The sequence below is a fragment of the Paramacrobiotus metropolitanus genome, unplaced genomic scaffold (genome assembly GCF_019649055.1).
Source record: "Paramacrobiotus metropolitanus isolate TYO unplaced genomic scaffold, Prichtersi_v1.0 Parri_scaffold0000005, whole genome shotgun sequence".
NCBI lineage: Eukaryota > Metazoa > Tardigrada > Eutardigrada > Parachela > Macrobiotidae > Paramacrobiotus > Paramacrobiotus metropolitanus.
The window spans coordinates 1,036,066-1,059,785 of NW_026570225.1; the positions used below are offsets into that span (position 1 = coordinate 1,036,066).

At 42.5% G+C, this 23,720-nt stretch overlaps 3 protein-coding genes across 9 annotated transcripts; 2 read left to right on the forward strand and 1 right to left on the reverse strand.

The window, feature by feature from the left end:
* The first annotated feature begins 4,158 nt into the window (after positions 1-4,158).
* LOC129581179 (putative tricarboxylate transport protein, mitochondrial) lies at positions 4,159-6,788 on the forward strand. The gene is made up of 5 exons (XM_055472111.1): positions 4,159-4,563; positions 4,913-4,980; positions 5,419-5,756; positions 6,048-6,342; positions 6,417-6,788. Exons 1-5 carry the CDS (start codon positions 4,360-4,362, stop codon positions 6,526-6,528), a joined length of 1,017 nt encoding a protein of 338 aa, XP_055328086.1. The 5' UTR covers positions 4,159-4,359; the 3' UTR covers positions 6,529-6,788.
* A 23-nt stretch (positions 6,789-6,811) lies between these two features.
* On the reverse strand, positions 6,812-10,082 carry LOC129581181 (uncharacterized). 2 transcript variants are annotated; one of them, XM_055472114.1, is made up of 3 exons: positions 9,929-10,082; positions 8,384-8,564; positions 6,812-7,703 (listed from the first exon to the last, which is right to left on the reverse strand). In XM_055472114.1, exons 1-3 carry the CDS (start codon positions 9,935-9,937, stop codon positions 7,069-7,071), a joined length of 825 nt encoding a protein of 274 aa, XP_055328089.1. In that variant the 5' UTR covers positions 9,938-10,082; the 3' UTR covers positions 6,812-7,068. The 2 variants fall into 2 exon arrangements, with proteins under 2 accessions (XP_055328089.1, XP_055328090.1); XM_055472115.1 differs by lacking the exon at positions 9,929-10,082 and adding an exon at positions 9,004-9,129.
* On the forward strand, positions 9,002-23,091 carry LOC129581178 (uncharacterized). Of its 6 annotated transcripts, none has more exons than XM_055472110.1 (11): positions 9,002-9,181; positions 9,320-9,494; positions 9,943-10,055; positions 10,606-12,075; positions 12,715-12,817; positions 12,984-13,230; positions 15,780-15,921; positions 18,951-20,389; positions 20,534-21,216; positions 22,279-22,371; positions 22,532-23,091. In XM_055472110.1, the coding sequence occupies exons 4-11, from the start codon at positions 11,298-11,300 to the stop codon at positions 22,779-22,781; spliced, it is 3,735 nt and encodes a 1,244-aa protein (XP_055328085.1). In that variant the 5' UTR covers positions 9,002-9,181; positions 9,320-9,494; positions 9,943-10,055; positions 10,606-11,297; the 3' UTR covers positions 22,782-23,091. The 6 variants fall into 6 exon arrangements, with proteins under 6 accessions (XP_055328085.1, XP_055328082.1, XP_055328083.1 ...); XM_055472107.1 differs by having other exon boundaries at positions 9,003-9,181; positions 9,625-10,055; positions 12,694-12,817; XM_055472108.1 differs by having other exon boundaries at positions 9,003-9,181; positions 9,943-10,202; positions 12,694-12,817.
* The last annotated feature ends 629 nt before the right edge of the window (positions 23,092-23,720 follow it).

The window sequence follows — 23,720 nt, forward strand, 5'->3', positions numbered from 1 at the left end:
CTTCCACGGAAATCGCTAATGTTAGGCGATCGGGATTCTGCGATCGATGTGAGCGGTGGTAGGTTGGTGTGGTACTGGATGGGAAATGTGTCCCTCACGGTATCCGAAAATTTTCCGCTTGTATCCGGTGGCATGGTGTAGCACGGAAATGGCGCAGTAATGATGACATGGGTGCATTTGCAGTTTTAATTTTATGCACATTTGGGATTGTGACGAAATCATAGCCGTTTTGTGGTGTACCGGCTTTCTCCGTTTTAATGTTTTCCATTGTACAACTGGTTAAATCGCATGCCGGTTGCGGTCTGTAGGGATCATTTACCGGCGATTCAGAATCGGAAGGTGAGATGCATGAATCAGAGGAAATGCAGCTGGATGGCGTTAGCACTTCAGGTCTTATTGTATTCAGCGGTGATAACGATGCTTTCGAATTAACTTTTCGCAACGTCGGCTGGTCGCGGCGAGACGGCGAAGCGGTCACGGTGGCATCCATTGTGTCCACTGTAGACTTTATGATGGAAAGTAGCGGCGGGTTGTTCCTGGTGCCGGCGAGCGGTGTAGGGCTTAATGTTTCCAAAGGTTCTGGTGTTGACGTAGTGGGCTGATACTGTGAGTCATTGTTGTAACTTGGACTCGCACTGGAAGAGTGACGGCGATCAGTTTTAATGTACGGTGTCCGAGGAATTAGCGGTTCGGACACATTGAAATGCACAGTCGGCATCCGTACACGCTGGCCTAATGTTCGTGTACTTCGTGGTGTAGTGGCATCCCGTTGAGGGTTATATAATTTAACTTCGGCTTCAGTGTAGCAGACAGGTGGAACGTAGTCACGTCCATATGGACCTCCTTTTCCGTAACGTCTCATCCGTTTTCCTTGAGCGGTGAACCAAAAGTCGTCTCCATATTTCCAGAGCATGTAGGAGATGTAGTCGTCATATGCAGTTTGTACTCTGGCTTTGACATGGTCCGGGCATATGCGTTGAATACTGTATTTATCGTCGTAGTCGGCTTCTGTGCATTCTCGATATGAATGCAGGAAATCTTTGCATTTCGGGCAAAATAGCTTTCCATTCTTCAGTCTGTAGCTGTCGAAGTCGATATGTCGAGGATGGATTCTTCGGTAATTTTGGGAACACACACAGAACAGTTCCTTTGCTTTGGAGTGTGGTGCTCGTATCGATAGTCGTCGGCGTCGCGGTAACGGTCAAAACCACGTTCCATTGTAATATTTTGCTGGTCAGGTGCATAGTGGCGTTGTGCACGTACTGACCGATGACTAGTGTAGTCGTAGTCATCATCCCGTTGGTTAGCCGTTATAATCTCAACCGGGTCTGGTGGTAAACGAGATTGTTCTTTATGCTCAAACTTGTCTAATCTTATGAGCATCAATCGTATTTTGTGAACAGTGTTCAAAGTTCAAACCGATCATAAATTTTCGGTGTTTTAATTTGTAGTCGAATGCACGGTGTATTTCTTCGACTTTTTGTGCTTCCGGCATATCAGGATTAATTTCATAAAATAATTTCTCCATTTCATTAAAGAAATCATTAATATCGGTACCGTCTGTGTACTTTTTGCAACGCAGCACTTTTAATTTGGTTGCTTTATAATCTTCCAGTTCATTTAATGTAGGTTCTGATGGAACAGCTGATAATATGCGTGCACTGCGCACATTTAATTTACCGGCGTTAATTTTACTCGTACTCGTATTATCAATATGGGCGCGGTGTGTATGCGCAGATAATTTCGCTTCCGTTGATGCGCATGCAGTGCTATCTGTGCGTGCTTCTGTGGTGGGCTGCTTAAGCCACTGCATAAAGTTGGCTGCGTGCTGGGCAGCGGATAGCTGTGCAATGACTGAGTTGTCGTCAATCTGCTGAATGCTAGATACAGCAGCACGGCGGATCTGCATAAGCACTGCGTTATCCAGAAAGTAGTTTTTTTCTTCCGTTAGCGAACGACTTAGATTTTGGTACTTCTCTCTATACAGCTCAGGTTCACAGGGAAGAGACTGTAAGATGCTACGCTGCACTAGCCATTCAGTGGTCTGTTCTGTCTCGCTCACTGTGCTGGAAACGGGGGAACTTGCAGGCACGGGTTGTGGCTGTGTACTGTCTGTGCCTGTGACTACGGCTGTCTGACTGCCCACGGGAAGAGTGTGCAAGGAAATCTCTCGGTGTGCCTGCTTTGGGTCATCTGTTGTTGCTTGTAACAGATGCTGCTGCACACTTGACAATGGAATATTATTTGCCGATATGTATGCAGATAATTTTTCCACAAAATGCTGTTTCTTCTTCGCTTTGTTAATGTTTAGACTGAATTGTTCGCTAAGCCAGCGCAGCTCTGACTTTGACGAACAGTTCAGAAGAGACAGGAGAAGAATCTTCTCTGAAGATTCCATGGATCTGCTGGAGCGGAACGCTTAATGCTTTCCCATGGAGAAAAGATCTGTCTGTGCTCTTACAGTCTCATCGGATGCGGGAACACAATGGCATTCAATAATTTTGCTACAGTATGTACTGTATATATGTACTGTAGACAAAGGACAGGGTGTGGCAAAATTATCGGCAATGCCAAAATAATATGATTTCCAACAATTTTTTAAGAGCCAAACAGTTACAGTAATCAATCTATTCGCAATTTTAATTTAGTAAATAATTTCGCTAATGTACTTTCGAAATTTTATGTTAATATTTTTGCACAAAAGCCACTCAGAAAGTTATGTACGATTATGCAAAAAACAGCGGCAAAATGGGAATTATGCAATTCAAATGTCTAATTTGGCCAGAATTATACACTAAAATCGAAAATTCGCAATAGTGCTCACTGCTACCGATGATTACAAAAAGTAACAACTCACTGAACGACAACTGGCAAAATGATGGCGTCGGTCGGCTTCCTGGTATCCTGTCGGGTTGGTTCGGAAACCAGGAGCGCCATGTAACAGCAGCCGGTTTGACTGCTGTTCTAGTGGGTTGGTTAATCCACCTTACCACGATCTGTCGGCTGTTAGTGTGGGAAAGGCTGGCACGGTCGGCAGCGATGCTGACCGGAAGCTGACTACCGTTTACATGGTGGCAATGATGGGAGATGCACGATCATCCCATGGCGATTACGCAACACAACACAAGGTCATCGCATGAGTTTATTAGCAAGTACACAAAGCAAGATTCGGCGAGCAACGCAAGCTGAGGAGCAAGACGCATAAGCGTTGAGCAAGAAGCGCGGAAGGCGCGTTAGCAAGATTCGGAGCAAGCTGCAGCAAGACTAATTTCAAGATGTTTCTGACCGTGAGATGCGGTCGGTGAAAGTAGGAAAACTAGGATTCTGATCCTCATAACACAACAACCAATAAACGGTAGAGAAATGCAATTAACACTCCTACTGGCGGTACATCTAATTTCTATCGCTACAATACGGTTCGGGTAACACCGCAACTGTACGAGCAGCTGGGCATAGTACCGGCAGTCTAGCGATGGCGCCAGAATTGGAAGCAGTGTGGCTGTATAAGATCCGAAACCGCGACAGTTTTGACGTGCCAGCATAGATGTGTGACCTTGTTCCATTTAAGGACATTAGCGCGAGGTATGACTTCCGCCGGATAGAACGTTTGGATGTACCTGCGGCAAAGCTACGAATTGGATAGACAACCCTGGCGATGAGGCTGAAAGATTTGTTTAACAAAGTAGTGGGAAGTGGAAATGCGTTGTTTGGTTGTGGATCTGCTAAGACTTTCCTGTTCTTGTTGAAATCAAAAAAATTTCTTGTAGTTCTTATTTTTCTGTTTTTGTCCAAGTATTGTACTGACCAGACCTGAAAGTGCCTCGAGGGTTTGTCTGCTCAATGAATAAACCAAACTAAACTACGTACAATGTCATTTCTAATTTTCAAGATTTTGTCAAGGACGTATTTCAACATTTATCACTACCGGATGCAAAGATCATGGATAATCTCATTACAGTTTGGTAGCCACTACTAGCCAGTAAAAACAAGTGGTCATCCCGGCTACTTCCGTTTTGCTCCTCAAACAATTGGGCTATGGGCAGGCTGCAAATCGTTTTAATTCAACTATCGATCATTTCCGGTAGGCAAAGCTCGTTGCGCAAGTGGTGCGTCGATACCGTAAGTAGTGTATGTATGACGTCGCAGTGTTGCTACTGCCAATTTGGTTCGGTTGTCATTTGTCAGTGCAGCTGCAGGTAGTCTTTTCCATTTTTCGCGTAGTTCGTGTGTGACTAATTTGGCTTGGGGGAGCTCTCATAACAGCAGGAAACTGAAAGATCCGAACCGGCGTGTGTATGATTGCACAATTGGAAATTGATCAGCAGTTCGTGGAGAGATTAGGTTGTGGATGTTAACGGGATGGTCGTATTGGAGAGCTCACCCATGGTCTCAGACCAGGACCAACCACAACCCCAAGTTCCTGATATTGTGGCGGAGATTCGTAATCTTGTTAGCCCGCCCGAACCTCCAGCACCCCCGCCGTCATTGCTTTCCTCCTTGACGCCATCCCACAAGGCTTTGAAGGGAATTATCGCTGGTGGAATTACGGGAGGCATTGAAATTGTGCGTATAAAAAGACGGACAGGCAGTAAATTTTGTTTTCTAAATTAAAATAAGTACCCTGCAGCAGCTACTGCGTTACCTTGTCATTTTGAATTTTTACTAGTGTAATTTCACCCCCGTCTAGCATACGAAAAAGTTTATTCTATTTATTGCTTTTTTTTTTCAAGTAATGGACGTATTTCCTGAATTACGGTTTGCGTGTAGTCGGTGTAGAGTAGAAAAGCGGTAAGCTGTGAGTTTTGCTAGCAAAACTCTTGTAGCTGGCAGTTTCCTGCTGTTAGGACACTGGGTGTATTTCTTTCGTAATTGCAGTTATCCTGTGTAAGCAATATTTCGCGTTGAATTGCAGTGCATTACATTCCCTACGGAATACGTTAAGACTCAGCTACAACTGGATGAGCGCTCAGCGAAGCCTAAGTAAGTGATTGTCGTGCTCGTCTTCTCCCAGTTCTTTGTGGTTAGAGGCAGAGCTGACGACGCTGCCTAGGTGCAATCGATTTGTCGATTTCTTGTCTTGGGATGAGATAACTATGCAAATTGGGGCATAAGTGGACTGCGCCGCTTTCGTTGTTGCGCTGCCCCTTTTGACATTTTCAAAGTGTTTGGAATAATAACTTATTAATTACTGGTTTAGAGACATTTGAAAAATATGAATTGGTTTCTAATTTTGGCTCTAGTAAGAGAATTATTTGTGCCACTGAAACCATGATGCGAAGTTTGGTCATGATCGATTCTTGTGTATTCGGCGTTTGATTTCGGTGTATGACGGTGAAAAGAATGTGCTTGTAGTTTGTACTGAATATGACAACCCTGCAATTTGTTGAATCTTTGTTTCCACTTTTATTATTGCTACAGGTACACTGGAGTCATCGACTGTGTAAAGCAGACTGTGCGAGGACATGGTGTGGCGGGTCTGTATCGCGGCTTGAGTGTGTTAGTGTATGGGTCTATTCCCAAGTCGGCTGTGCGCTTCGGTGCCTTCGAAGAGTTCAAGAAGCGCAATGTGGACGCCAAGGGCAACCTGACGCCGGCTAAGCGGCTTCTGTGCGGGATGGGTGCTGGGATTTGTGAAGCGATCTTTGCTGTTACCCCCATGGAAACCGTCAAAGTCAAATTCATCCATGACCAAAACCAACCGGTGCCCCGGTACAAAGGCTTCTTCCACGGCGTGAGAATGATTGTGCGGGAACAAGGTGGGAGCAACATCATGTTTCTGAAATGTAGAGCGGCTTTTATCACGTAATCACCTAGTAGATACTGGATAGCAGTTTAATAATTAACGAATTCCTGGTAAAGGGGTAAGATGGTGTCGTTTGCCTTGTGTATAATAATGACAGGGATTGTGGTGATACAGTATTACAGTAGATAATCGAGGTAAACTTGGATAAGGCATCTGAAACATGATAACGTGATTATTACTTATTAACGTTCATACTCCATAGTATGACTGAAAGGTATGGAAAATTTGGTTTTCGATTCCTTAGGAATAAAAGGGACATACCAAGGCTTGACGGCGACCATTCTCAAACAGGGAAGCAATCAAGCTATTCGGTTTTATGTTGTGGAAAGCCTGAAACAATGGTACACTGGCGGCGATTCCAAACAGAAGATCAACAAACCCTTAACCGGATTGTTTGGTGCTATTGCCGGGGCTGCATCTGTATTTGGTAATACACCGCTCGATGTAGTGAAAACCCGCATGCAGGGCTTGGAAGCCAGCAAATACAAAAACACTCTGGATTGTGCCTACCAAATTGCAACGAAAGAAGGGCTATTTGCGTATGTATTTGCTTCTTGCTGACATGCTGGCCTAACAACTCCAATGTACTAATGTTGTTTTTTACGATTAATAGATTTTACAAAGGAACTGTGCCGCGATTGGGACGTGTCTGTTTGGATGTTGGAATTACCTTTATGATTTACGATTCCTTTATGGAGATGTTCAATAAGGTGTGGAAGGACTGATTATGAGTGATCGGTGTCTGCAGGCATTTGTGGTATGTTTGTGTCGTCTGAGATGGTTGGGTAAAGTTTTGGGAACGTTTTGTTTTTGAGTTTTATGACGCGTTGTTTGGGTATATGTTGGAATTTAAAGGGTTTTTCCTGTCTGACGGTGGCTTTGTGGTCGAGAGATTTATTCGAATTTATTTATTTCTGTATCTTAGATTGTGTACTGTGATGCTCCTCTTCCAAGCACAAGGGGAATTAAAACTGGTTCGTTATTACACGTACGTTAATTCGTCCGAGTAGCCTTGTTTGAAACTTTATTCGTCATGGTAAAACTTGTTAGCAGCATTTTATTCATACTTCTATCAAGTTCTATGTAAACAACAGCAGATCAAGCGCAACCTGCCTGTGTAACATTACGTACTTTCCACAGCAACTTCATCTATATTTCTGAGCAAACACATGCGAGAATATTCAAGATTTTTTCGGAAACTCTAAATATAACTGAAAGGGAACAAACCAAGCTGTGGTTCTGAAGATACAGAACACGTAAGGCTTTCACGATAAAACTTTCCAAAAGCGATAGACAACAATTCCCACACTCAATAGGGGCAGAAACGTGGGTAAAATTCTCAGCGCCTTTCGGAAGCGTGAATTAGCGGCTTTCAAGATCAACGGCGGCTGATCACTGTAGAGAAAATGATCACTGTTCAACTGGAAGCCACTCGTCCGCCAACGTCTGCCCAGCACCAGATACTTCAGACTGGGATCACGCATGTAGAATACACCATAAAATCCCGCAGTGGCCAGTGTCATCGACAGAATGGGCACCGCAACCGGCAGCGTGGGACGGCTAAAGGCCAAACCAGCCGAGATGACGCTGCCCGTCACCGCCATCATGCGACAGAGATTTCCGCGGTAGATATTCTTAGCCACTTCCTCCGCGTAGAGCGAATCCACAATGATGAAGGGCGGATTGGCCTCCATGGCCAGCTCCAGTTCCGAGAGGATCCAAGAGGGACCATTGTTGTTGTTGTTCACCTGACCAGCTTCTGACTGCGTATCACCGTTGCCGTTACTGCTGCTGTAGGACGTTGGGGATTCCTGGCCGCGAGGCACCTGATCGCGCACCACAATAAAAGGGCCTTTCAGCGGTTCCAGCATGTTTTCAACGGGATGCTCGGTCACATTCTCTACACGCATATGATCATATCAACCAAGAAATAATATCTCGTGATTAAGCCGTAAGCGTAACTTAAATAGCAAATACTCGATCAGAAATGTAGCATGTAAGGTATATCTGCAGAACACAAGGTGACAAGTGACAAGACTCGAGCCTTTCAGTTCTCACGGAATACAGCAACCACTCTGTCGCTAATTTGGCGTGCAGTACTGAATATGCTAGCAAAAACAGTTGAAAAACTGTACAAATCCACAACCTACTCGTAGGCTGTATTTCGCTGCGTTAAAATTGTTTTGCTGTTGTGGTAAATCTTGGCTTATTCAGCTGTAGCAAATTATGTAGTGCAAGATTTTCATCAGAAACCTCTCAGCTACTGCAAACTGCAAAGTAGAGGTTTCCATCGCTAATGGTAAGTAAAAGAAAAATTTTTTTATTTTCTCAGTAGACTTTGCTCCTCGTGCCATCATATTAGCCTGTCAATAAAATAAATGACGAACTTACAATTACCAAGCCTTTAAGACTTTTAGGAGTGATCATATAGATATTCATAAATATAAAATAATCATCATACTGTCTGTTCTTACAGAGGTTTTCAAATACTTATCTGATATCTAAAATGGCTAAGCCACATTAAAATCCAAAAGAATGGCAACATCAACATGGAATACCAAACGATACCGAAAATCATACCTGATTTTGAAGTCAAATTCCACACACACTCTCGAATCAAACAACAGTGTCGATGGAGGAACCAAGTCTTACTGCACTCAAGAGCAAAACTAACTAAAGGTCCGCAACTGTGCAAGAAAATAATGATGTTATTGTGCTCTCTTTTCGAGAGCTTCTCCATCCAGGAAATCAGCAGGTGAAACTAAAAGAAGGGAAACCAAAAGAAGCACTTAATATTACCAAAAAAATTTTGATTCTAAAAACAAATATTATGGGAGAACTCAATCCAGCGCTTTACGTATGCGCTCCTTGGCCCTACCTTACCTATGCCGTGACTTGCGAGTGCTTTTTACGTAGCATTTTATAAGGATAAGGCCTCGTCCCGAATTCAAAGCGAATCTCGTTGCGATACAGCAACTCCACCTCGCGAGGTGGCTTCGCGTACCGTATCTGTAGGCGTGGCCACTGCATACAGCCACCTCGTGCGGTTGAGCAACCGTACCATAGCGAGATTCGCTTTGAATTCGGGACAAGGCCTAAGTGTGCTAAGGTTGATGCCTCCTGTGCTGCGAACTGGGCAACCCCTGCAGGTTCGGTATTTCTCGAGAGTCTTCGATTCATTCGATCTGTTCAAACTATACCTTAAAAATGCAGAAAAAAATTTTTTATGGAAAACGGAAAGTTTGCAAGTAAAACTTTTTCGGAGAAACGAGATATCAACGATTTAAATCAACTGCGCTTAGCATACAAGTGTCTGACAAACGAGGACCGTGCTAAATGCATGGCAAACTGCCCCATAGAGGAGTACTTGTTCCAATCGTAAGTACTTCGATAGTACCTCGTATGTATAGATGATAGAAGTATAATAAGTACAGTATACGAGTATAATGGAGAAGCACCACCGGCGGCAAATTTAGACGAAATTTTTCTGTCATTTGAACTGTTTTGGTTTTGGAGGCGCCCACGTCCGCGAACTACATGGTACGATGCCTTGGCAATACAATTCAAGAAATATGCACAATTTTTTTAAAAGCGAGACCAGTGTTTTCAATCGTCCAAAGTAAACAACATCAGCCCCAACTGAAGAAATTGATGCCGGGAGTCTACCCTCGGCAAAAACCTCCATTTAATTGTAAGTACTGGCACTGCTGCTTCCTGATTAATGTTCTGAATCCTTTCCTTCAGCCGTATATTTCAATAAGACTTCCAGCAATCTAAAAAAAGCCATCGCAGAAATATTCGGCGTTTTATATTACTCGTAGTACATCTCTTCGATGGCTTCAGCTTCTGAGCTGCCTCAGAACGGAAACCCGAGGTCACCGGCTGAGGCTCACCACTCAAGCCGCATATATATATATATTGCTTCTTCCAGTTCCTTTGCATAATCTTGTCCAGATTATCATTAAGGTGCTAGCACGATGATTTGGCCAAAAAGGACTGCCTCAAAACCAGCTTCAGTAAACACATTCAGATTCTAACATTGCAGGAAAGTGTGCAAGCACGTCAACGGAAATGATTAATTATAATTGACTAAGCTTCATCGAATTTTCACGGTTTCCAACTTACCGTTATCATTTTAGGTCCTGCACGGCATCATCGCATGGATCCATGCGAACTGATCAAACAACTACTCCAACGACCTGTCTTGCGAGACCATGCCATTCATTGCATCGGAATTTGCAGTCTAATAATTGTAAGAAGTTAAGAACCATCTGGCCATGGTCGGCCATGGGGGATGGCGAGATGAGGCACATGGAAGACGCTAACGCATTGCTTCATAATAATACAGAACAGCATGTACAGAACAAAAAATGGATTCACAGGATGGCGGTAATTAAGGGTAACTGCTGGATGAAATTGGCGTCTGTACACTACATTCAGCTCCTATAGCCTTTGTAGAAATATATTATTATCTTAGCTATTTAACGATACAGTAATGTCTGCAACTAAAAACAGGAAAGTGCTCCATAAATCACCTACATTAAAATTGTGAATCTTGGCTGGTAATAAACTTTCGATTCTAGAACGTGAATGAGGCTAACAGCGTAATGGAGAAACTCCATGTCAGTACTAACCGTACGCCGTACGGTAAACTTTGCTTTGTTTATTTGTGAGCTTGCTACGAAATCTTGATTAATTTTAGGCTACAGAGAAAATTACGCAGATTTTAGTGGGGTAATTTGTGAGTTCCCAACGTTTTTAATGTTAATTTGGTTTTAATTTGTTCGGTTTTTTAACTACAGGGAGAACATCCACCGGTGTAATGTATTTGCAGCTGCCGCATTCACAACCGCATACGTAATCGGTGTATCACTGGTCAACGACTTGCCACAAGTAACCGGTTTTGATTACCCGGAAGCGTAATTTTCCTGCTGCTTATCGCATGTGTCCAAATCACAATATTGTTTCTGCTTGCTGGCTTCAAGACTACAGAAAATCATACAATTACGCGGACTGCTACGAGTACATGCAATGATACATTAAGGGACTATTATTTGCCATTGCACAATCGCTCCTTCTCCTCGCGTGTTGACAGCGCGACAGGATCAGCGGAAGTGTTGTGATGCCATAATTTTTAGAGCTTTGATCTTGAACGTCTGCCTGGCATAAATGCAAACGGTTTGTTTAGAACGAAAATTTGTTTTGAGCAAAGTGGCTCACTCAAATCCGCCTACATTGTACATGTGGTTTCACAAGCTTGGTCTATAATGCGGAGTAGCTATTGATTTTCAAGGATTACTTAGTATCATGTACACTTGTGTTAATTGCTGAATAAAAAACATGGATGTCTGGTTCCGCATGGACATGCATGACAGTGAGCAGCATTGTGAAATGAAAGTGTTAATATTGTGCTGCACGCAGCATTATGCAGACGAGGCGATGCGTTAAAGCGTGAGATGTAAGAAGTCTGGAAGATCTGTATCAATTATCGCACATGGCGTATGATCAAACACCCTTTCGCAATGGTATCATAATCGCAAATTTTTGCGAGCAAAAAGAGCATGTTGTTGACTATCCGTTTGTTATTATCCGCGGGTATGTAACGCATCCGGCAGGGAGCTTTGCGAAGACGACTGCAATCAGCAACGACAGAAATGCCTTCAACGCCGTGTGGTCAGTCTGCCGTCGTCACTTCCGGGGGGTCGTACCGTTAGCTCTCGGAAGCAATGCGGTAAAGTTCACCGTAACCCTCTCAGGAAGCGACGACCAGCGTATGGCAACTTTGCTCAAAATTTCTTACCGCACCGCTCAAAATGATTGCTTTGTGATGCCGTTATATGTGATATGCCGAGATGCCAACGGGACCTTCCAAGCTGAAGCGGACGAGGACGATTCGCCGCACAGTGCCGTACGGAGAATCGCCACCGGGGCCGGGCTACTGCAGAGTTTTACGGCGGAAAAATTGGTTGACGAAGGATATCCCCGGAAGACATTCCGACTCTCCAGTGACATCGAAACCGGATTACCAAAGTGCACAATTTTTAGGACAAGGCTTAAAATTCAAGAATTGTACGCAATGAAAGATGTGGATATATGGAGACACTTGAAGAAGGAACTGGCTGGGCGCTTTCCGAGTTTGAAAGGCAGATGCAAGTTCCTAGCGTTTTTGGCGGACACACGCTATCAGCGGATAAAAGACGATCAGCCAGTACCGCAGCTCTATGAGGATGTTTTGCATAATGTCAAAGGACAAGTTGCTCTGGGAGGATCAAGTAAACAACTTATCGTTATATATACCGTCACACTTTTTACTGTTCACAGATGCATCGAACTGCCAGCGTTATGGCATTAAGCAGCAACAACATTATTTTTGTTAGACTTCTGTAACTTATAATTTATTTGCAGTTAAAAGGGTTCTGCAATTTATGCCTCATTGCCGGCGGAAAGCCGCTACTAAGCCGTTCTTAATTTTTGCAAAAAACACACACTGTCTGAGTTCGGACGTGTTCGGTATAGAGTGAATCTGGCTTTCCCTGCAGATTATGAGCTGCCAACTGCAGCCCACAAGTTTGTTTGGTGACTCTTCCAAAACCCGCTTTATTATCTCGTTTTCCGAATAATAATATTTAGACCAATATCCTATCGTAAAAAATATACTAAGCCACTGCACCTTCGCAAAACAATTGTGCCTACCTGTAAACAAAACCGTTTAAAGGAGCGTACAGTGTACTTAAAATTATAACTGTAATATAATATGTACCACGCCGCTTTTTCAGTAGTTGCTTGACTTCACCTTTCGTATAATTATATCGTTGTCTGTTTCATAGTTGATATTATTATACTGGTGGATTTCTAGTAGCCACAGTAATAAATCACTGCCCTTTTGACAGGTCTTGCGCTTCTTGGTACAGGATGCTTGTATACCTGGCCGGAAAATGTGGCAGATCTGCAACGGTATTTAACGGATGAACGACCCATTAATCAATACCATTTTATGGACGACAGTGCATACAGGTACATTAAATTCATAAACCACGCAATCATTATTTATTGTATTTTTTCGATTTTTTTTTTGAGAAGACACCTTGATAGATTTGTTGATTTGATCATGACTGGATTTTACTAGCTGTGCCGATTATTTGCTGGCATTCGGGGAATACAGATCGTTGTTCTGTTGCAGAGGAACTCGTTGGGCTTGTTACAGTACTACACTAGGGGCTGCCTGCCACGAACTAGGACACGCCTTTGATCTGGGCCATACGCCAGTGGGAATTATGGCGCGAGGTTTTGACAATATCTACAAAGAGTTCACCGTCGAAAGACCAACAGTTTTCCAAAACAGACTCTCCTCCGAGCCTACGGGTGATTCTCGGTTGCTGCATCTTCCCGTAACCGTTGTTCCCGCTCCTCGGGAAATGTTTGTTACGGTAAGCGTACATGGGCGAGTTAATATGCCTGCTGGACTGCCCGGAAATATGCTTTTTATATTTATATAGATATTACGTACGCGTCGCGCGAGTTCTGCAATGTAATGTATACACTTGATTATGTACATTGTTTGTACAGCTACTGTACGTCCTACGGTGACCTACCGTATATATCTATTCACTAATGTAACGATGACTGGATTATTGACTAACCAAAATATAAGTAACCTGAAACCGAGACTCACATTTTTCTGATAGTGGTAGCTACATATTAAATTTTGAATATTGAACGTTAGTATAATTCGAAAAAGGTTTCATAAGATTACTTCGTTGTTTCTTAAGTTTCTGCCATTTACAACGAAACAACTCTAAAGTACACCAGAAACTGTCATCTTCCAATCTTTGTTTGGACCTTTTCGGTATATATATAATACACCTACTGGATACTTGTAAGTTGTAACCTTGATTAGTTCATCTTACAGCTGTTCTAATTGAGTTACTGCCGTTAGAATTACGTAATAATGCACCAGAAATGATGAAAGTTTACATATTTTATACTTTGGTCACACTAAGTAGTACATCAAAATATAAATTCTGTATACGTGAAACGCCCGAATGCTGCTACTTTCACTATAACAGTAAATCTTATAATTATGCATTATTATTCTTTTTGGTATATTCGCTAATGCATGTGAAACAACCTTCTTCTGAGGTTTAAGAAATTTATTACTTAATAACAACCCGTTTATCATCGAGCATTACCGAAACAGAATGTTTCGGTGTCGATTGCAATTAAGTAATGAAATCTCCTCGCTCGTCCTATGTTTTGTACTACCGAACATCAAAGTACTATCCTAGGTACTTCTCTATGTAGTAAAACGATAAAAGCAGATGCGAGGGCTGTTGCAGGCTTTGGCTGCATCGTACCGTGTGCGCGCGCAGTAATTTTTTCATTCCACCGAGTTCAAAATTCTTTTGATTTATGTTTCTTTCTAATATTCCGTAATTAACGAGTCATTCATGGTGCCAACCATGCGTGAAATGTACGGACGGACAACTATAGATACATAAAACAATACGAAGAGGACAACTATATTGGCTTTCAAGAGAAGGATTTAAGCGGCATCGTTCGCGCAATTCTATTCGAAAAGCTACGCATTTTGTTACAGTTTTGTCAAGTATCTGTCGGTTTAAAGCACTTAATTTCTCTCTCGTTCTAAAAGAAAATGATGGGACAGTTGCATTTTGTATGTAATATATGACAAGATTTTCAATTATATGACGGTCTGATTGGCTTGGTGCTGCTGGCGTTATGTTTAAGCGCGATTATTACCGATGGTCAGTTTTTGGCACTGGGCTCGTGTATGTGTAGTATAGCCATCATAATAATCTAATGAATACCGCCGATAATACAATGCGGCGACAGACGTTAGTCTTTGCTCCCGCCCGCCAACCTAAATGCCTGGTTTGTAATACTGACAACGTCAGCTTTGCTTGACCAGAACTAACGACATTAAGGCAGTGTTATTTGTTTTTTCTCGCACCGGTATCGCATCCATTTGTGCTTGCTTTCATATGACCATTACCGAAAACGGAAAATTGTTCGAAAGTCTACAGATTTTGTGTTATACCTATTTTTAAAGTACCGATTTTTCGAATTTATTCTGATTCATTTTTAACAGTGCATTGCTAATCGTAATTACCCTATAGCCATCTTATGCGTCCTTACCAGCATTCCCACTACCTGCGTGTTCCAAGCTTACCTTATACTGACACTACCTTATCTTAATAAATTATACCCTGTTTGTCTGTTGGATATTTCTGGAACCCTGTGTGCCTTTCTAAAATTTCGGTACGTACAGAGTACGTTGCGCAAATCTTCAAAAGATTCCAAACAAGCTATCGTTTTGTATTGTGCTGGATGCACCAGTGTGGCGGTAAACTGTTATTGCGTCATGAACCTGCTATCAGTATTTGTTGGCTTACGCTGTAATAATGATAACATTATTACTAATATCCGTATCATATGACAATATCATTATAAGTGCTTTTTTTATATCGTGACTTAGATTAGGAGTATTACACTAAATTTGTTTCTAAAAACTGAAGACTAAAATTTAAAATTAAAAAATTGAATATAGTCGGTGAAACCGGGATAAGCGCTGCATGTTGAGCAAAATGACCTATCAAAATATTATCTTTATTATTACATTAACTACAGTATTTTTTGTACCGTAAATAGGTTAAATCAATTATTTGCAAATAAAGCAAATACAGTAATCAGGTTTTAATAAGAACTTTGAGTGCGCTTTTTCCCTTCGCAAACCCAGTGTCTATAAACCAGTAAAGCCTGCTGTTTTTCGGCAAACTTTTGGGAATGTCTGTGTTTGTGCTTTTTACGGTATAAACGTTTTGTTTCCCGATATCTTTTAAAGTTTCTATGAACAAATTGTTTTTATTTTTGTGCCGAATTAACGTTCTACGTTACAGCAACATTTACTGTTCATTATTTGCTTTTTATTTATTTATATGCACGAAAATGTTTTTAGGTCAAGGTGATAAATAAATCACCTGAAAAAAGCGAAAGAAAAATGGAAGTAGTTTCTACGAATCCTTCGTTTAGTGCAGAAAACGCAACCCAAGGTGGTCCGCTGAAAAAATCCTCTTCGGAGAAAAATTTATTCGCAAGAGGTAAGTGATTTGTGGATTTTTTTTACGTACAGGACGGCACTCACACATCGTTGTGGGCCTCCTGCACATTTTCAATTAATGAACGAGGAGCGACTTGTAAATCCTTGTAAATCATTGCTCTCTGCAATAAACAGCAAAGGGTGAAAGAAAATTGATTAACCACTAAAATTTAGGCTTCTTTGTTGTACATAACATTCCTCGAAACAAATTTACGTTAAATTTCCCTTGCTTGTAGCAGACACCGTATAATTCACTATAGGCTGAAGAATATCGAGTGTAACAGTGAATATCGTGACACTATCTTTTTTTTATACAGAACCGTTCAGAACCTGAGTTATGACTCATGAGTATGACATTATGAGCTTAATTTTTTTATATTTTTTTATGTCGTCTCTAAATTACTTTTGGTAATTAAATTGGCTGCTAAATAGTGCATATTAAGATTGCAAATCAACAAACAAATCATTTTATGTAAACTAATATGCCAGTTACTGTAAAAAATGTACTTATTTTTGTACGAAACCTGCAGTTGGTATCTTCCTCGGCATTTTTAACTGCTTCACTGGTCAGCAGGGCTTGTTATGCGATACTAGAGTCAAAACGCAATGGAGTTAAATTGAGCTGATTGCTGAAATTTTAAATAACTTTAGCATTAGTAGCCGGAGTGTACGTATTATTATGCAAGTATTTAGGTTTGCGGATCTGTCAGGTAGATATTGACTTTTCGAAAAGCAGCAGGAGTCTGCACAGAGCTATGCACAAGAATGGTTTTCAGTGTCAAGTTTAGCCTGATGTTTTCCGGTGTTGCTGTAAATGGTTGATTAAAGACTATCATCAAGGATAATCAGCATGCTTACTGTTTGTGCTCAGTACTACCGATGACTGATTATATGTTTGTTTCGTACAATGCAATGAGATACTTATACTAGTGATTCCTGCATACATTGCATTTGATCCCGATCTGTTAACACTTCTTTGAAAAACGCAATGCGCACACGGCTGACACAAGAGCGTACATTTTTTTCTAAAAACGAAACGTAGTAGACGTACGCTAAAAGCAAAAAGAGTGCAGATTTGAAGTTCAAAGTCATGTTCGCTTAAGCTTTTTAGATGTGAATAGACTGAAGTTAACGCATCTTGCTTGTCATATTTTTGTGTCGCTGCATAAGATGTAAATTAAATATATACAACCGTTTGACAAAAAATATTTTTTTTGTCTCTTTTAACTGCACCGTAATAAGTGGCAAAAAATGCGCGGTCGATCGTTGGACCGTTAATTTATGCAAGCATTTATAGATCCACCGATGTTTGTGGTCAAATATGTAGAAACCGCGCTAATTTATTACGGATGTTCCTACACAACTGCGAACCAAACCAAACTGGACCAGAAAACTAGGGTATTATTCTGATACTCACATCCTGATAAAGCAGCAAACAAGTGTTCTTGCCCGGAATGCGTGTAGCATCGACATTGTTTGCAGTGTTTAATTGCATTATATTATCAAATACAACATCCAGCCCGTGTGCGCATGTACGTTGGCGCGTTAATTTAACTGTTCACTTGTCCAGTGTAATAGTAACTAATACTCTGCAGTATAATAATTGACTAATGGCATAATCGATCCATCAGCCGACGATGAGAATGAGGGGTGTTGTCAGAGGGTGAACTTGATCAAAAACACGCTGTACTCAACAGGTACAATTGACCGTGTTGTGGGCATCTGTTGAGCCGGCACAAAGCCGTAAAGATTAATGCAGATGTTGCACCGGCTCAACCTGAACCGCGCGCGCGCACGCGTGGATGCTGCTGGTACAAGCTGTTTATTTGTGTGCTGTCTTGATTGCAAAGTGGGTTACAAGTATTCTTCTAGGTGAGAAAGCGCCTCATAGCTGAATCATTCATAAATCAATTTCAATGTCAAATCAGAAGACAATAATACGGGTCACATAATGTAACTGGCTCTTGTGTAGGCAATCTGTTTTCTATTTTCTACCTACTCGGCTAGTAAATTGACCACCTACTGATTCGTTTTTTTACTAGGCCATGAGAAGTACGGTATAGTTATACGTGTATTCCTCGTACATAACATATATATACACTCTTTGCGAATTATTGAAACAGTCCTCGAACAGATGCGACGGCATACTCGGTTGTTTACGGAAGCTGCTGACCCTTGTGCACTGTGTTTTTCTAGAGTTTTAGAGTAGAGTAGTCGATCGTAAACAAGCAAACTACGTATAGCTCACCCCCCCCCCCCCACAACGCGTAAACTTTTCTAAGAAAATCTGCATGTAAGACGTCTGTTACTTTAGTAATCGATTCTTGATCAAAAATTGACACATCTCAACGTAAGAAACATGTGCCGCATAAACATTACTTGACTAAATGAGCAGCCCTGACCAATAATCTGGCAAAAAGACAATGCGAAATATTGTGATTCCAACAAAGATTGTAGCTCCGACGTCCTGTTTTAGCCCTGTGCTCTCACTGTTTTCTGCTCTCAATTTGCATGATACGAAAGAATGTGGGTATGAATAACAGTATTCCCCTTTGGTAGGTGAATTGTTGCATAAATTAGTGATTTCTTATTAATATTGATCATTTGGCAATGTGGCGCATTGAAACTGCGTAGGCCAGTTGAGAGCTGCGAATTGCGCCGTGACTGTAAGCAACTTCCGCTTCTCAAAAAAGAACAAAGAGACGCGCGCGTTGCAACACCTCAGTGTTAGTTGAATGGGCTTGCATAATTCTTTAATTCCATTGTAATCTGGCTTGCTGTACGTGATTTGAATTGCACATCATAGCCGTTTTGATGTTGACGTTTCCTTTGGACTATTATCCGTATGTTTGGTGTCAGAAAGTAGCGGTATTTTGTTACCAGTTCTTGATCAGCGGAAAATTTTGATCATCTTTGCCGCGCAATTGGCAAAACAATCTGCGGACATTCAGTAAACGAGTTGCATATCGTTGCTCACGCTGACGCTGCCATGAAAATGCTCAATAACTAAAACTGTTGTGTGTATTACAGTGTCAGGGAGTTTTCGCTCCAAACTGTTCTCATCCAAACACCAGGACGACAAACCCGAAGAAATGCCATCGCACCGGAAATACTCCCTGGAATCACCGATGCCGGATGATGCCTTCAGCACTAGTTCGTGTGCAATCAGTCTATGCGAGCCCGAACGCAGTATATCCAATGCGTCCACACGGCCCTCATCCACATTATCCGCTGCCAAGAAAGCCCGCAACTGGCACAAGCGCTTGTCAGGCTCGTTTGCCGGACTGAAATCGCCCACCGAGAGCTACAGTGAGGCGGTGGACCGGACTGTCCATCCAGAAGCGACACATACGATCAACTACATTACACCACTGAATTCTGTGGTAACGAAACACTACAGCAAACATGTGTCGTATCAGTCGTCCATGGGCGATGTGCAGGTGACTCAGGAAGATATCCATAAATCGGCCACGCTGCCGGCGCGAATGGAGGAAACCGGCGCTCATGATCACCGCCGTAAGTCCCCCTGGAAGCGCCTGTTTAATCGTAAGAAAAAGGATCCATTAAAGGAAGAAGAACTGGACGCCAAGGAGACAAAAGACATATCGAATAAATCACCGGATAAAGTGGATTACATTGTGGAAAGCCGTACCGGAGCGGAAACGGTCATTTTCACCAGCGGTCCGACGCTGGAGCCGACGGACCCGTCACACTCCGACGGACTGAATTCCGTGGACGGGTTGACCTTTGAATCAGAAGACGAATCATGTCGACCGAAGAGCCCGGATTCTTTTGAGGAATTCTCCTTTAAGTTCAGCAAGGAAGACTGCCAGCCGGTGCAGGCAACACTACCGCAACATGTTGTCTATAAAATCCATCAGCTGGAGCCGGCGCATCATGCTGTGGCGAATGATGCAGAGCTCCCAGACCATACGGACACATCGAGTACACCGGAAAAGAAGGAAAACAAGAGCGCTAAACCACAGCCAACCGTCCGCACAAGATCCACGGTCTCCAAAGACGAGCAGATGGAACTGGCGAAAACAGACGCTGTCGAGGCAAACATCGATGGCCATCATGACGACACGGAGACATTGATCCGCGACAAAACAATGAGTGGAAAAGCTGCCAAAAGCCTAGAGGAAAAACGCGCAGTTCGTCGGAGTGCATCAGCGGATATGCTTGATACGAAAGCAGCAACTATGAAAAGGGTAGCACAAGAAGAGCCGGAAAAGCAGAAGCCAGCTCGGAAATCACTTCCGGCAGAAAGAAAGCCTCTACTCCGCCATTCTAATGCAGAAAAGAGGAGCACCATCAACACCAGCCAGAAGCCAACACTGTCAACAAAAGCAAAGGAAAATCAAGCAGCTGAGGCTTCTGTTGAAAATGGCAAAAAGCAATCTAAACTGAAATATCCACTACGAACCGCTCCTGGGTGTCACCCGGCTTCGAATTTGGCAAATCCACGGGTATGAAGAGAATAGTACTCGTACTGATTTTCGTTTTTTTGCATGTAGGAAGAACTCGCACTGTAATATTAAATTTTGCTCGTCGCCGCATACAAACTATGGGTAGCCACATTAACTGACCATTGACCAGCTGTTGTGTTTTAGCCAAAAATTCAGAACAGAATTCCTACCCAGTCAACACAATCATCAAGAAATAAAGAAAACATCCCTGCTCGCAAAAAACCGGCTTCGGAAAATCCATCAGAAGCGAAGAAAGCCATTACGAAACGTCGTTCCTTCCGGCGCCGCAACAGCGGTCGGGGACAAAAATCGTCCGCTAAATCCAAGACCACATATTCACCGACACGCGACACAATACGGACACCATCCAGCCGGTTGGATTTCACGCAGGTCCACGTAGCGCAAACAAACAGCGTTATGCGCCGGCGTTCCTCCAGTCGGGATACGATTGGTAATCTCGGCAACTTCATCAATCACAGCGCCGCAGGCACTATGGATTCAGAGAGCAAGGATCTCGATGAATGGGAAAGTCTGGAAGGCACGTCCAGCCCGGTGTCGATGCCGTCCAACTGCAGCACCAGTGGAGATACGGAGCACAGTGGATGCAGTAGTGGTGGTCAGAGAGGCGGCGTCAAGGGCAAACAGAATGCTAGTAGTCTGATCAACACCCCGTCAGGTATCAGCGTCATGGAGGACTTGGATGTGCCACACCGACTGCCAATTCCCAGACCGATCCCCGTCAAGGACAGCTGCGTGGTCGCCATGGGCGACGATGCCGCCAGTCCCTCGTGGACTCGCAGTTGTGCGACCCTGTTAAACTACCACAAGTAAGTATGGTTCACTGCTACAAGTCAGTCCACAACTGTTAGGCGGGTATGGCGCACGGTTACAGTACGAGTACTTATAATACCACAGAAGTACGTTTCTTTGCATCTTACGAGTACTTATATTATGCAGATTCTTGTTGCCTATCTTGCTACATGCTGTGCTTGTTTTTGCTGCGCTTTGTGCTGTCAGTTATTTGTTCTACCTACTACAACTTCTGATTACTGTAGAGCTGCTGATTAACGCTTGGAAATTAAACCAACTGAAGCTTGTATGCTTACGTTCTACCCTTATCATACAGTATTTCGCGATGACCTATCAATTCGGGTGGTGTATGTGGCACCTTATGTGAACAATGACATGTTTTTATTTGGCTTCGATCTCGTAATTGCAGTATGTACTGTACAAGTATTACGGCTTTAGCTATAGTCAGACTATACGTAAGTACTTTTTTAACTTTAGTTTGGGAATACGACGTGAATGTGCACAATATAATATACTTAAGCACAGGTGATTCTAGTAACACGCGCAGAATTTGAATAAAGATCCGAGTTTTGCAACATGCCCTTTCGTGCAGTCGAGAACTTACAAATGAAAAAAATCACTTCACTTGATCGGTTGTTTCGCTCATGACCACGTTAGCAATAAATCGAAATCGTGCCTTTTCGCAGGTTAAGTCGATAGCTTACCGTCTCAGTCCTCGTACTTTAGCTCTCTAAAAATTTTATTTCTTCGAGAAGTTCATTTAAAAGCGAACGAGCAGAATATTATTTTTTATTTTTAATAAGCACTCTTAATTATGTAAGCCAATGCGCACTGTTGGAATCAAAAGATCAAAGATGAGCTTCATTGAAGTGATCGGTCCAACAGCTGGGAAGTCCAGGCGGAGGGGAGCGTCCGATTTGTGAATTATATATTACTTATAGTTCGTTTCGCAGATCTGTTCGCTGTAACGCATACAAATTACAATTAAGAGCAGTTCGGACAGCACAATGTCCGAAAACATAATCCCCTGGAAAGGTCGCCTCATTTCGATAACGCCCCAATACATGTATTTGTTTCAGGTGGTTCAACGTCAACCAAAATTCAATTTCGGCAAGTTGTTTGGATGACGATGTCCTAAACAAACGTCATACTGCCGTACCTGAATTGTCAGGGTTAGTGTTTAGTTAAGCGCTCTTTTTGTACAGGCACAATCACAAAATAATTGTCTGAATCAACTTATGCATGGCAGCATGCATGATGTGAAAACGAAGGTAGGGAACTTCCAAAACCATACAGCTTTGAATCCTTCGATATTGCTAATTTGCTTTTCAGGGATACACTAATCGCGCCCGGCGGACTGCGTTTAGTAGAACTGCGTGATATGGCTGGCAACGTACTGCACTATTGGGAATTCATCGGTGATAAGGATGTACCAACCACATTTCGTATCGGGCTGCCATTAAATGCGACGCAGGCTTCAGTTAGCGACTATAATATGGATGTGCAACAGTCTAAAGGAAAAATGACCGTTGTCGCATTGGATACTTACGGAAATCTTCTGCAACGCTCGTTGACGAGTTGAAAGTTTAATATTTTCCAATCATTAATGTGACTTCATAAGGAACCGGGAGTGGTTCTTTTTCAATATTTTTAGTTTTATATTGCTGCAATTCTAATATTAGCAACATCACAGCTGATATCGGATATCGTTTGCGCTTAAGGCGTCTCATGGCTGTGTTTGCTGAACGAACGTTTTCTGATTTATTTTCTTGAAATTGTTTTCTACAGCCTGCGCGTTTACGTGCTCATAATGGTGCTTCGTAATTTGTGACTTGAACATATGCGATTTAAAAACTTTGCTGTTTATTGCATTCCAGTGAAAGTATGATTGAATCAGTTCAAAACAATCAGAGATTGGTGGCAGGTTCCGCTGAAAACCATCCCCTAAAGACACCTCACCACACATTTCACTTTCTGTTAAATATGTAAACAGTTGTTGATTCCTGATATATTGACATGCTATGCGGAAGTCGCAATACGACTACCGCACTAGATGACCAATCAAACTCGCTAGGGTGACCAACCAAACGCACTTGATAAAGCGGAAAAATTTGAATCTGTTTGTTCTGGGCACTGGTGAGGTGCGATGCTCACTGCATCCCACTAAATTGATACCTTACAGGACTTCCGCTGGTACATCACTACATCTCTACGTATAGAAGTACATATCATACTGCTTTCCTTTGTTGGAAAAAAACTGAACGGAGACCCAGATGCGTGTGACAAACTGGAGCACTAACTCCGTGGTGAATCTGGTGACTTGATTGGCACTCATGAGTCTCGACCGTCTCCAGTCAGACTGGTGCGATATCTATCGGACATATTCGGTGGACCGCACATATGGTTATCCCTACTCTCCTCCGCTGTCTCTCGAGTGGCCTGTAGGCCGTGATCACTCAACTGCACTCTGTTATATCGAGATCTTCAAATTTCTACTATGGTCCTGCATCCGATCATGTTT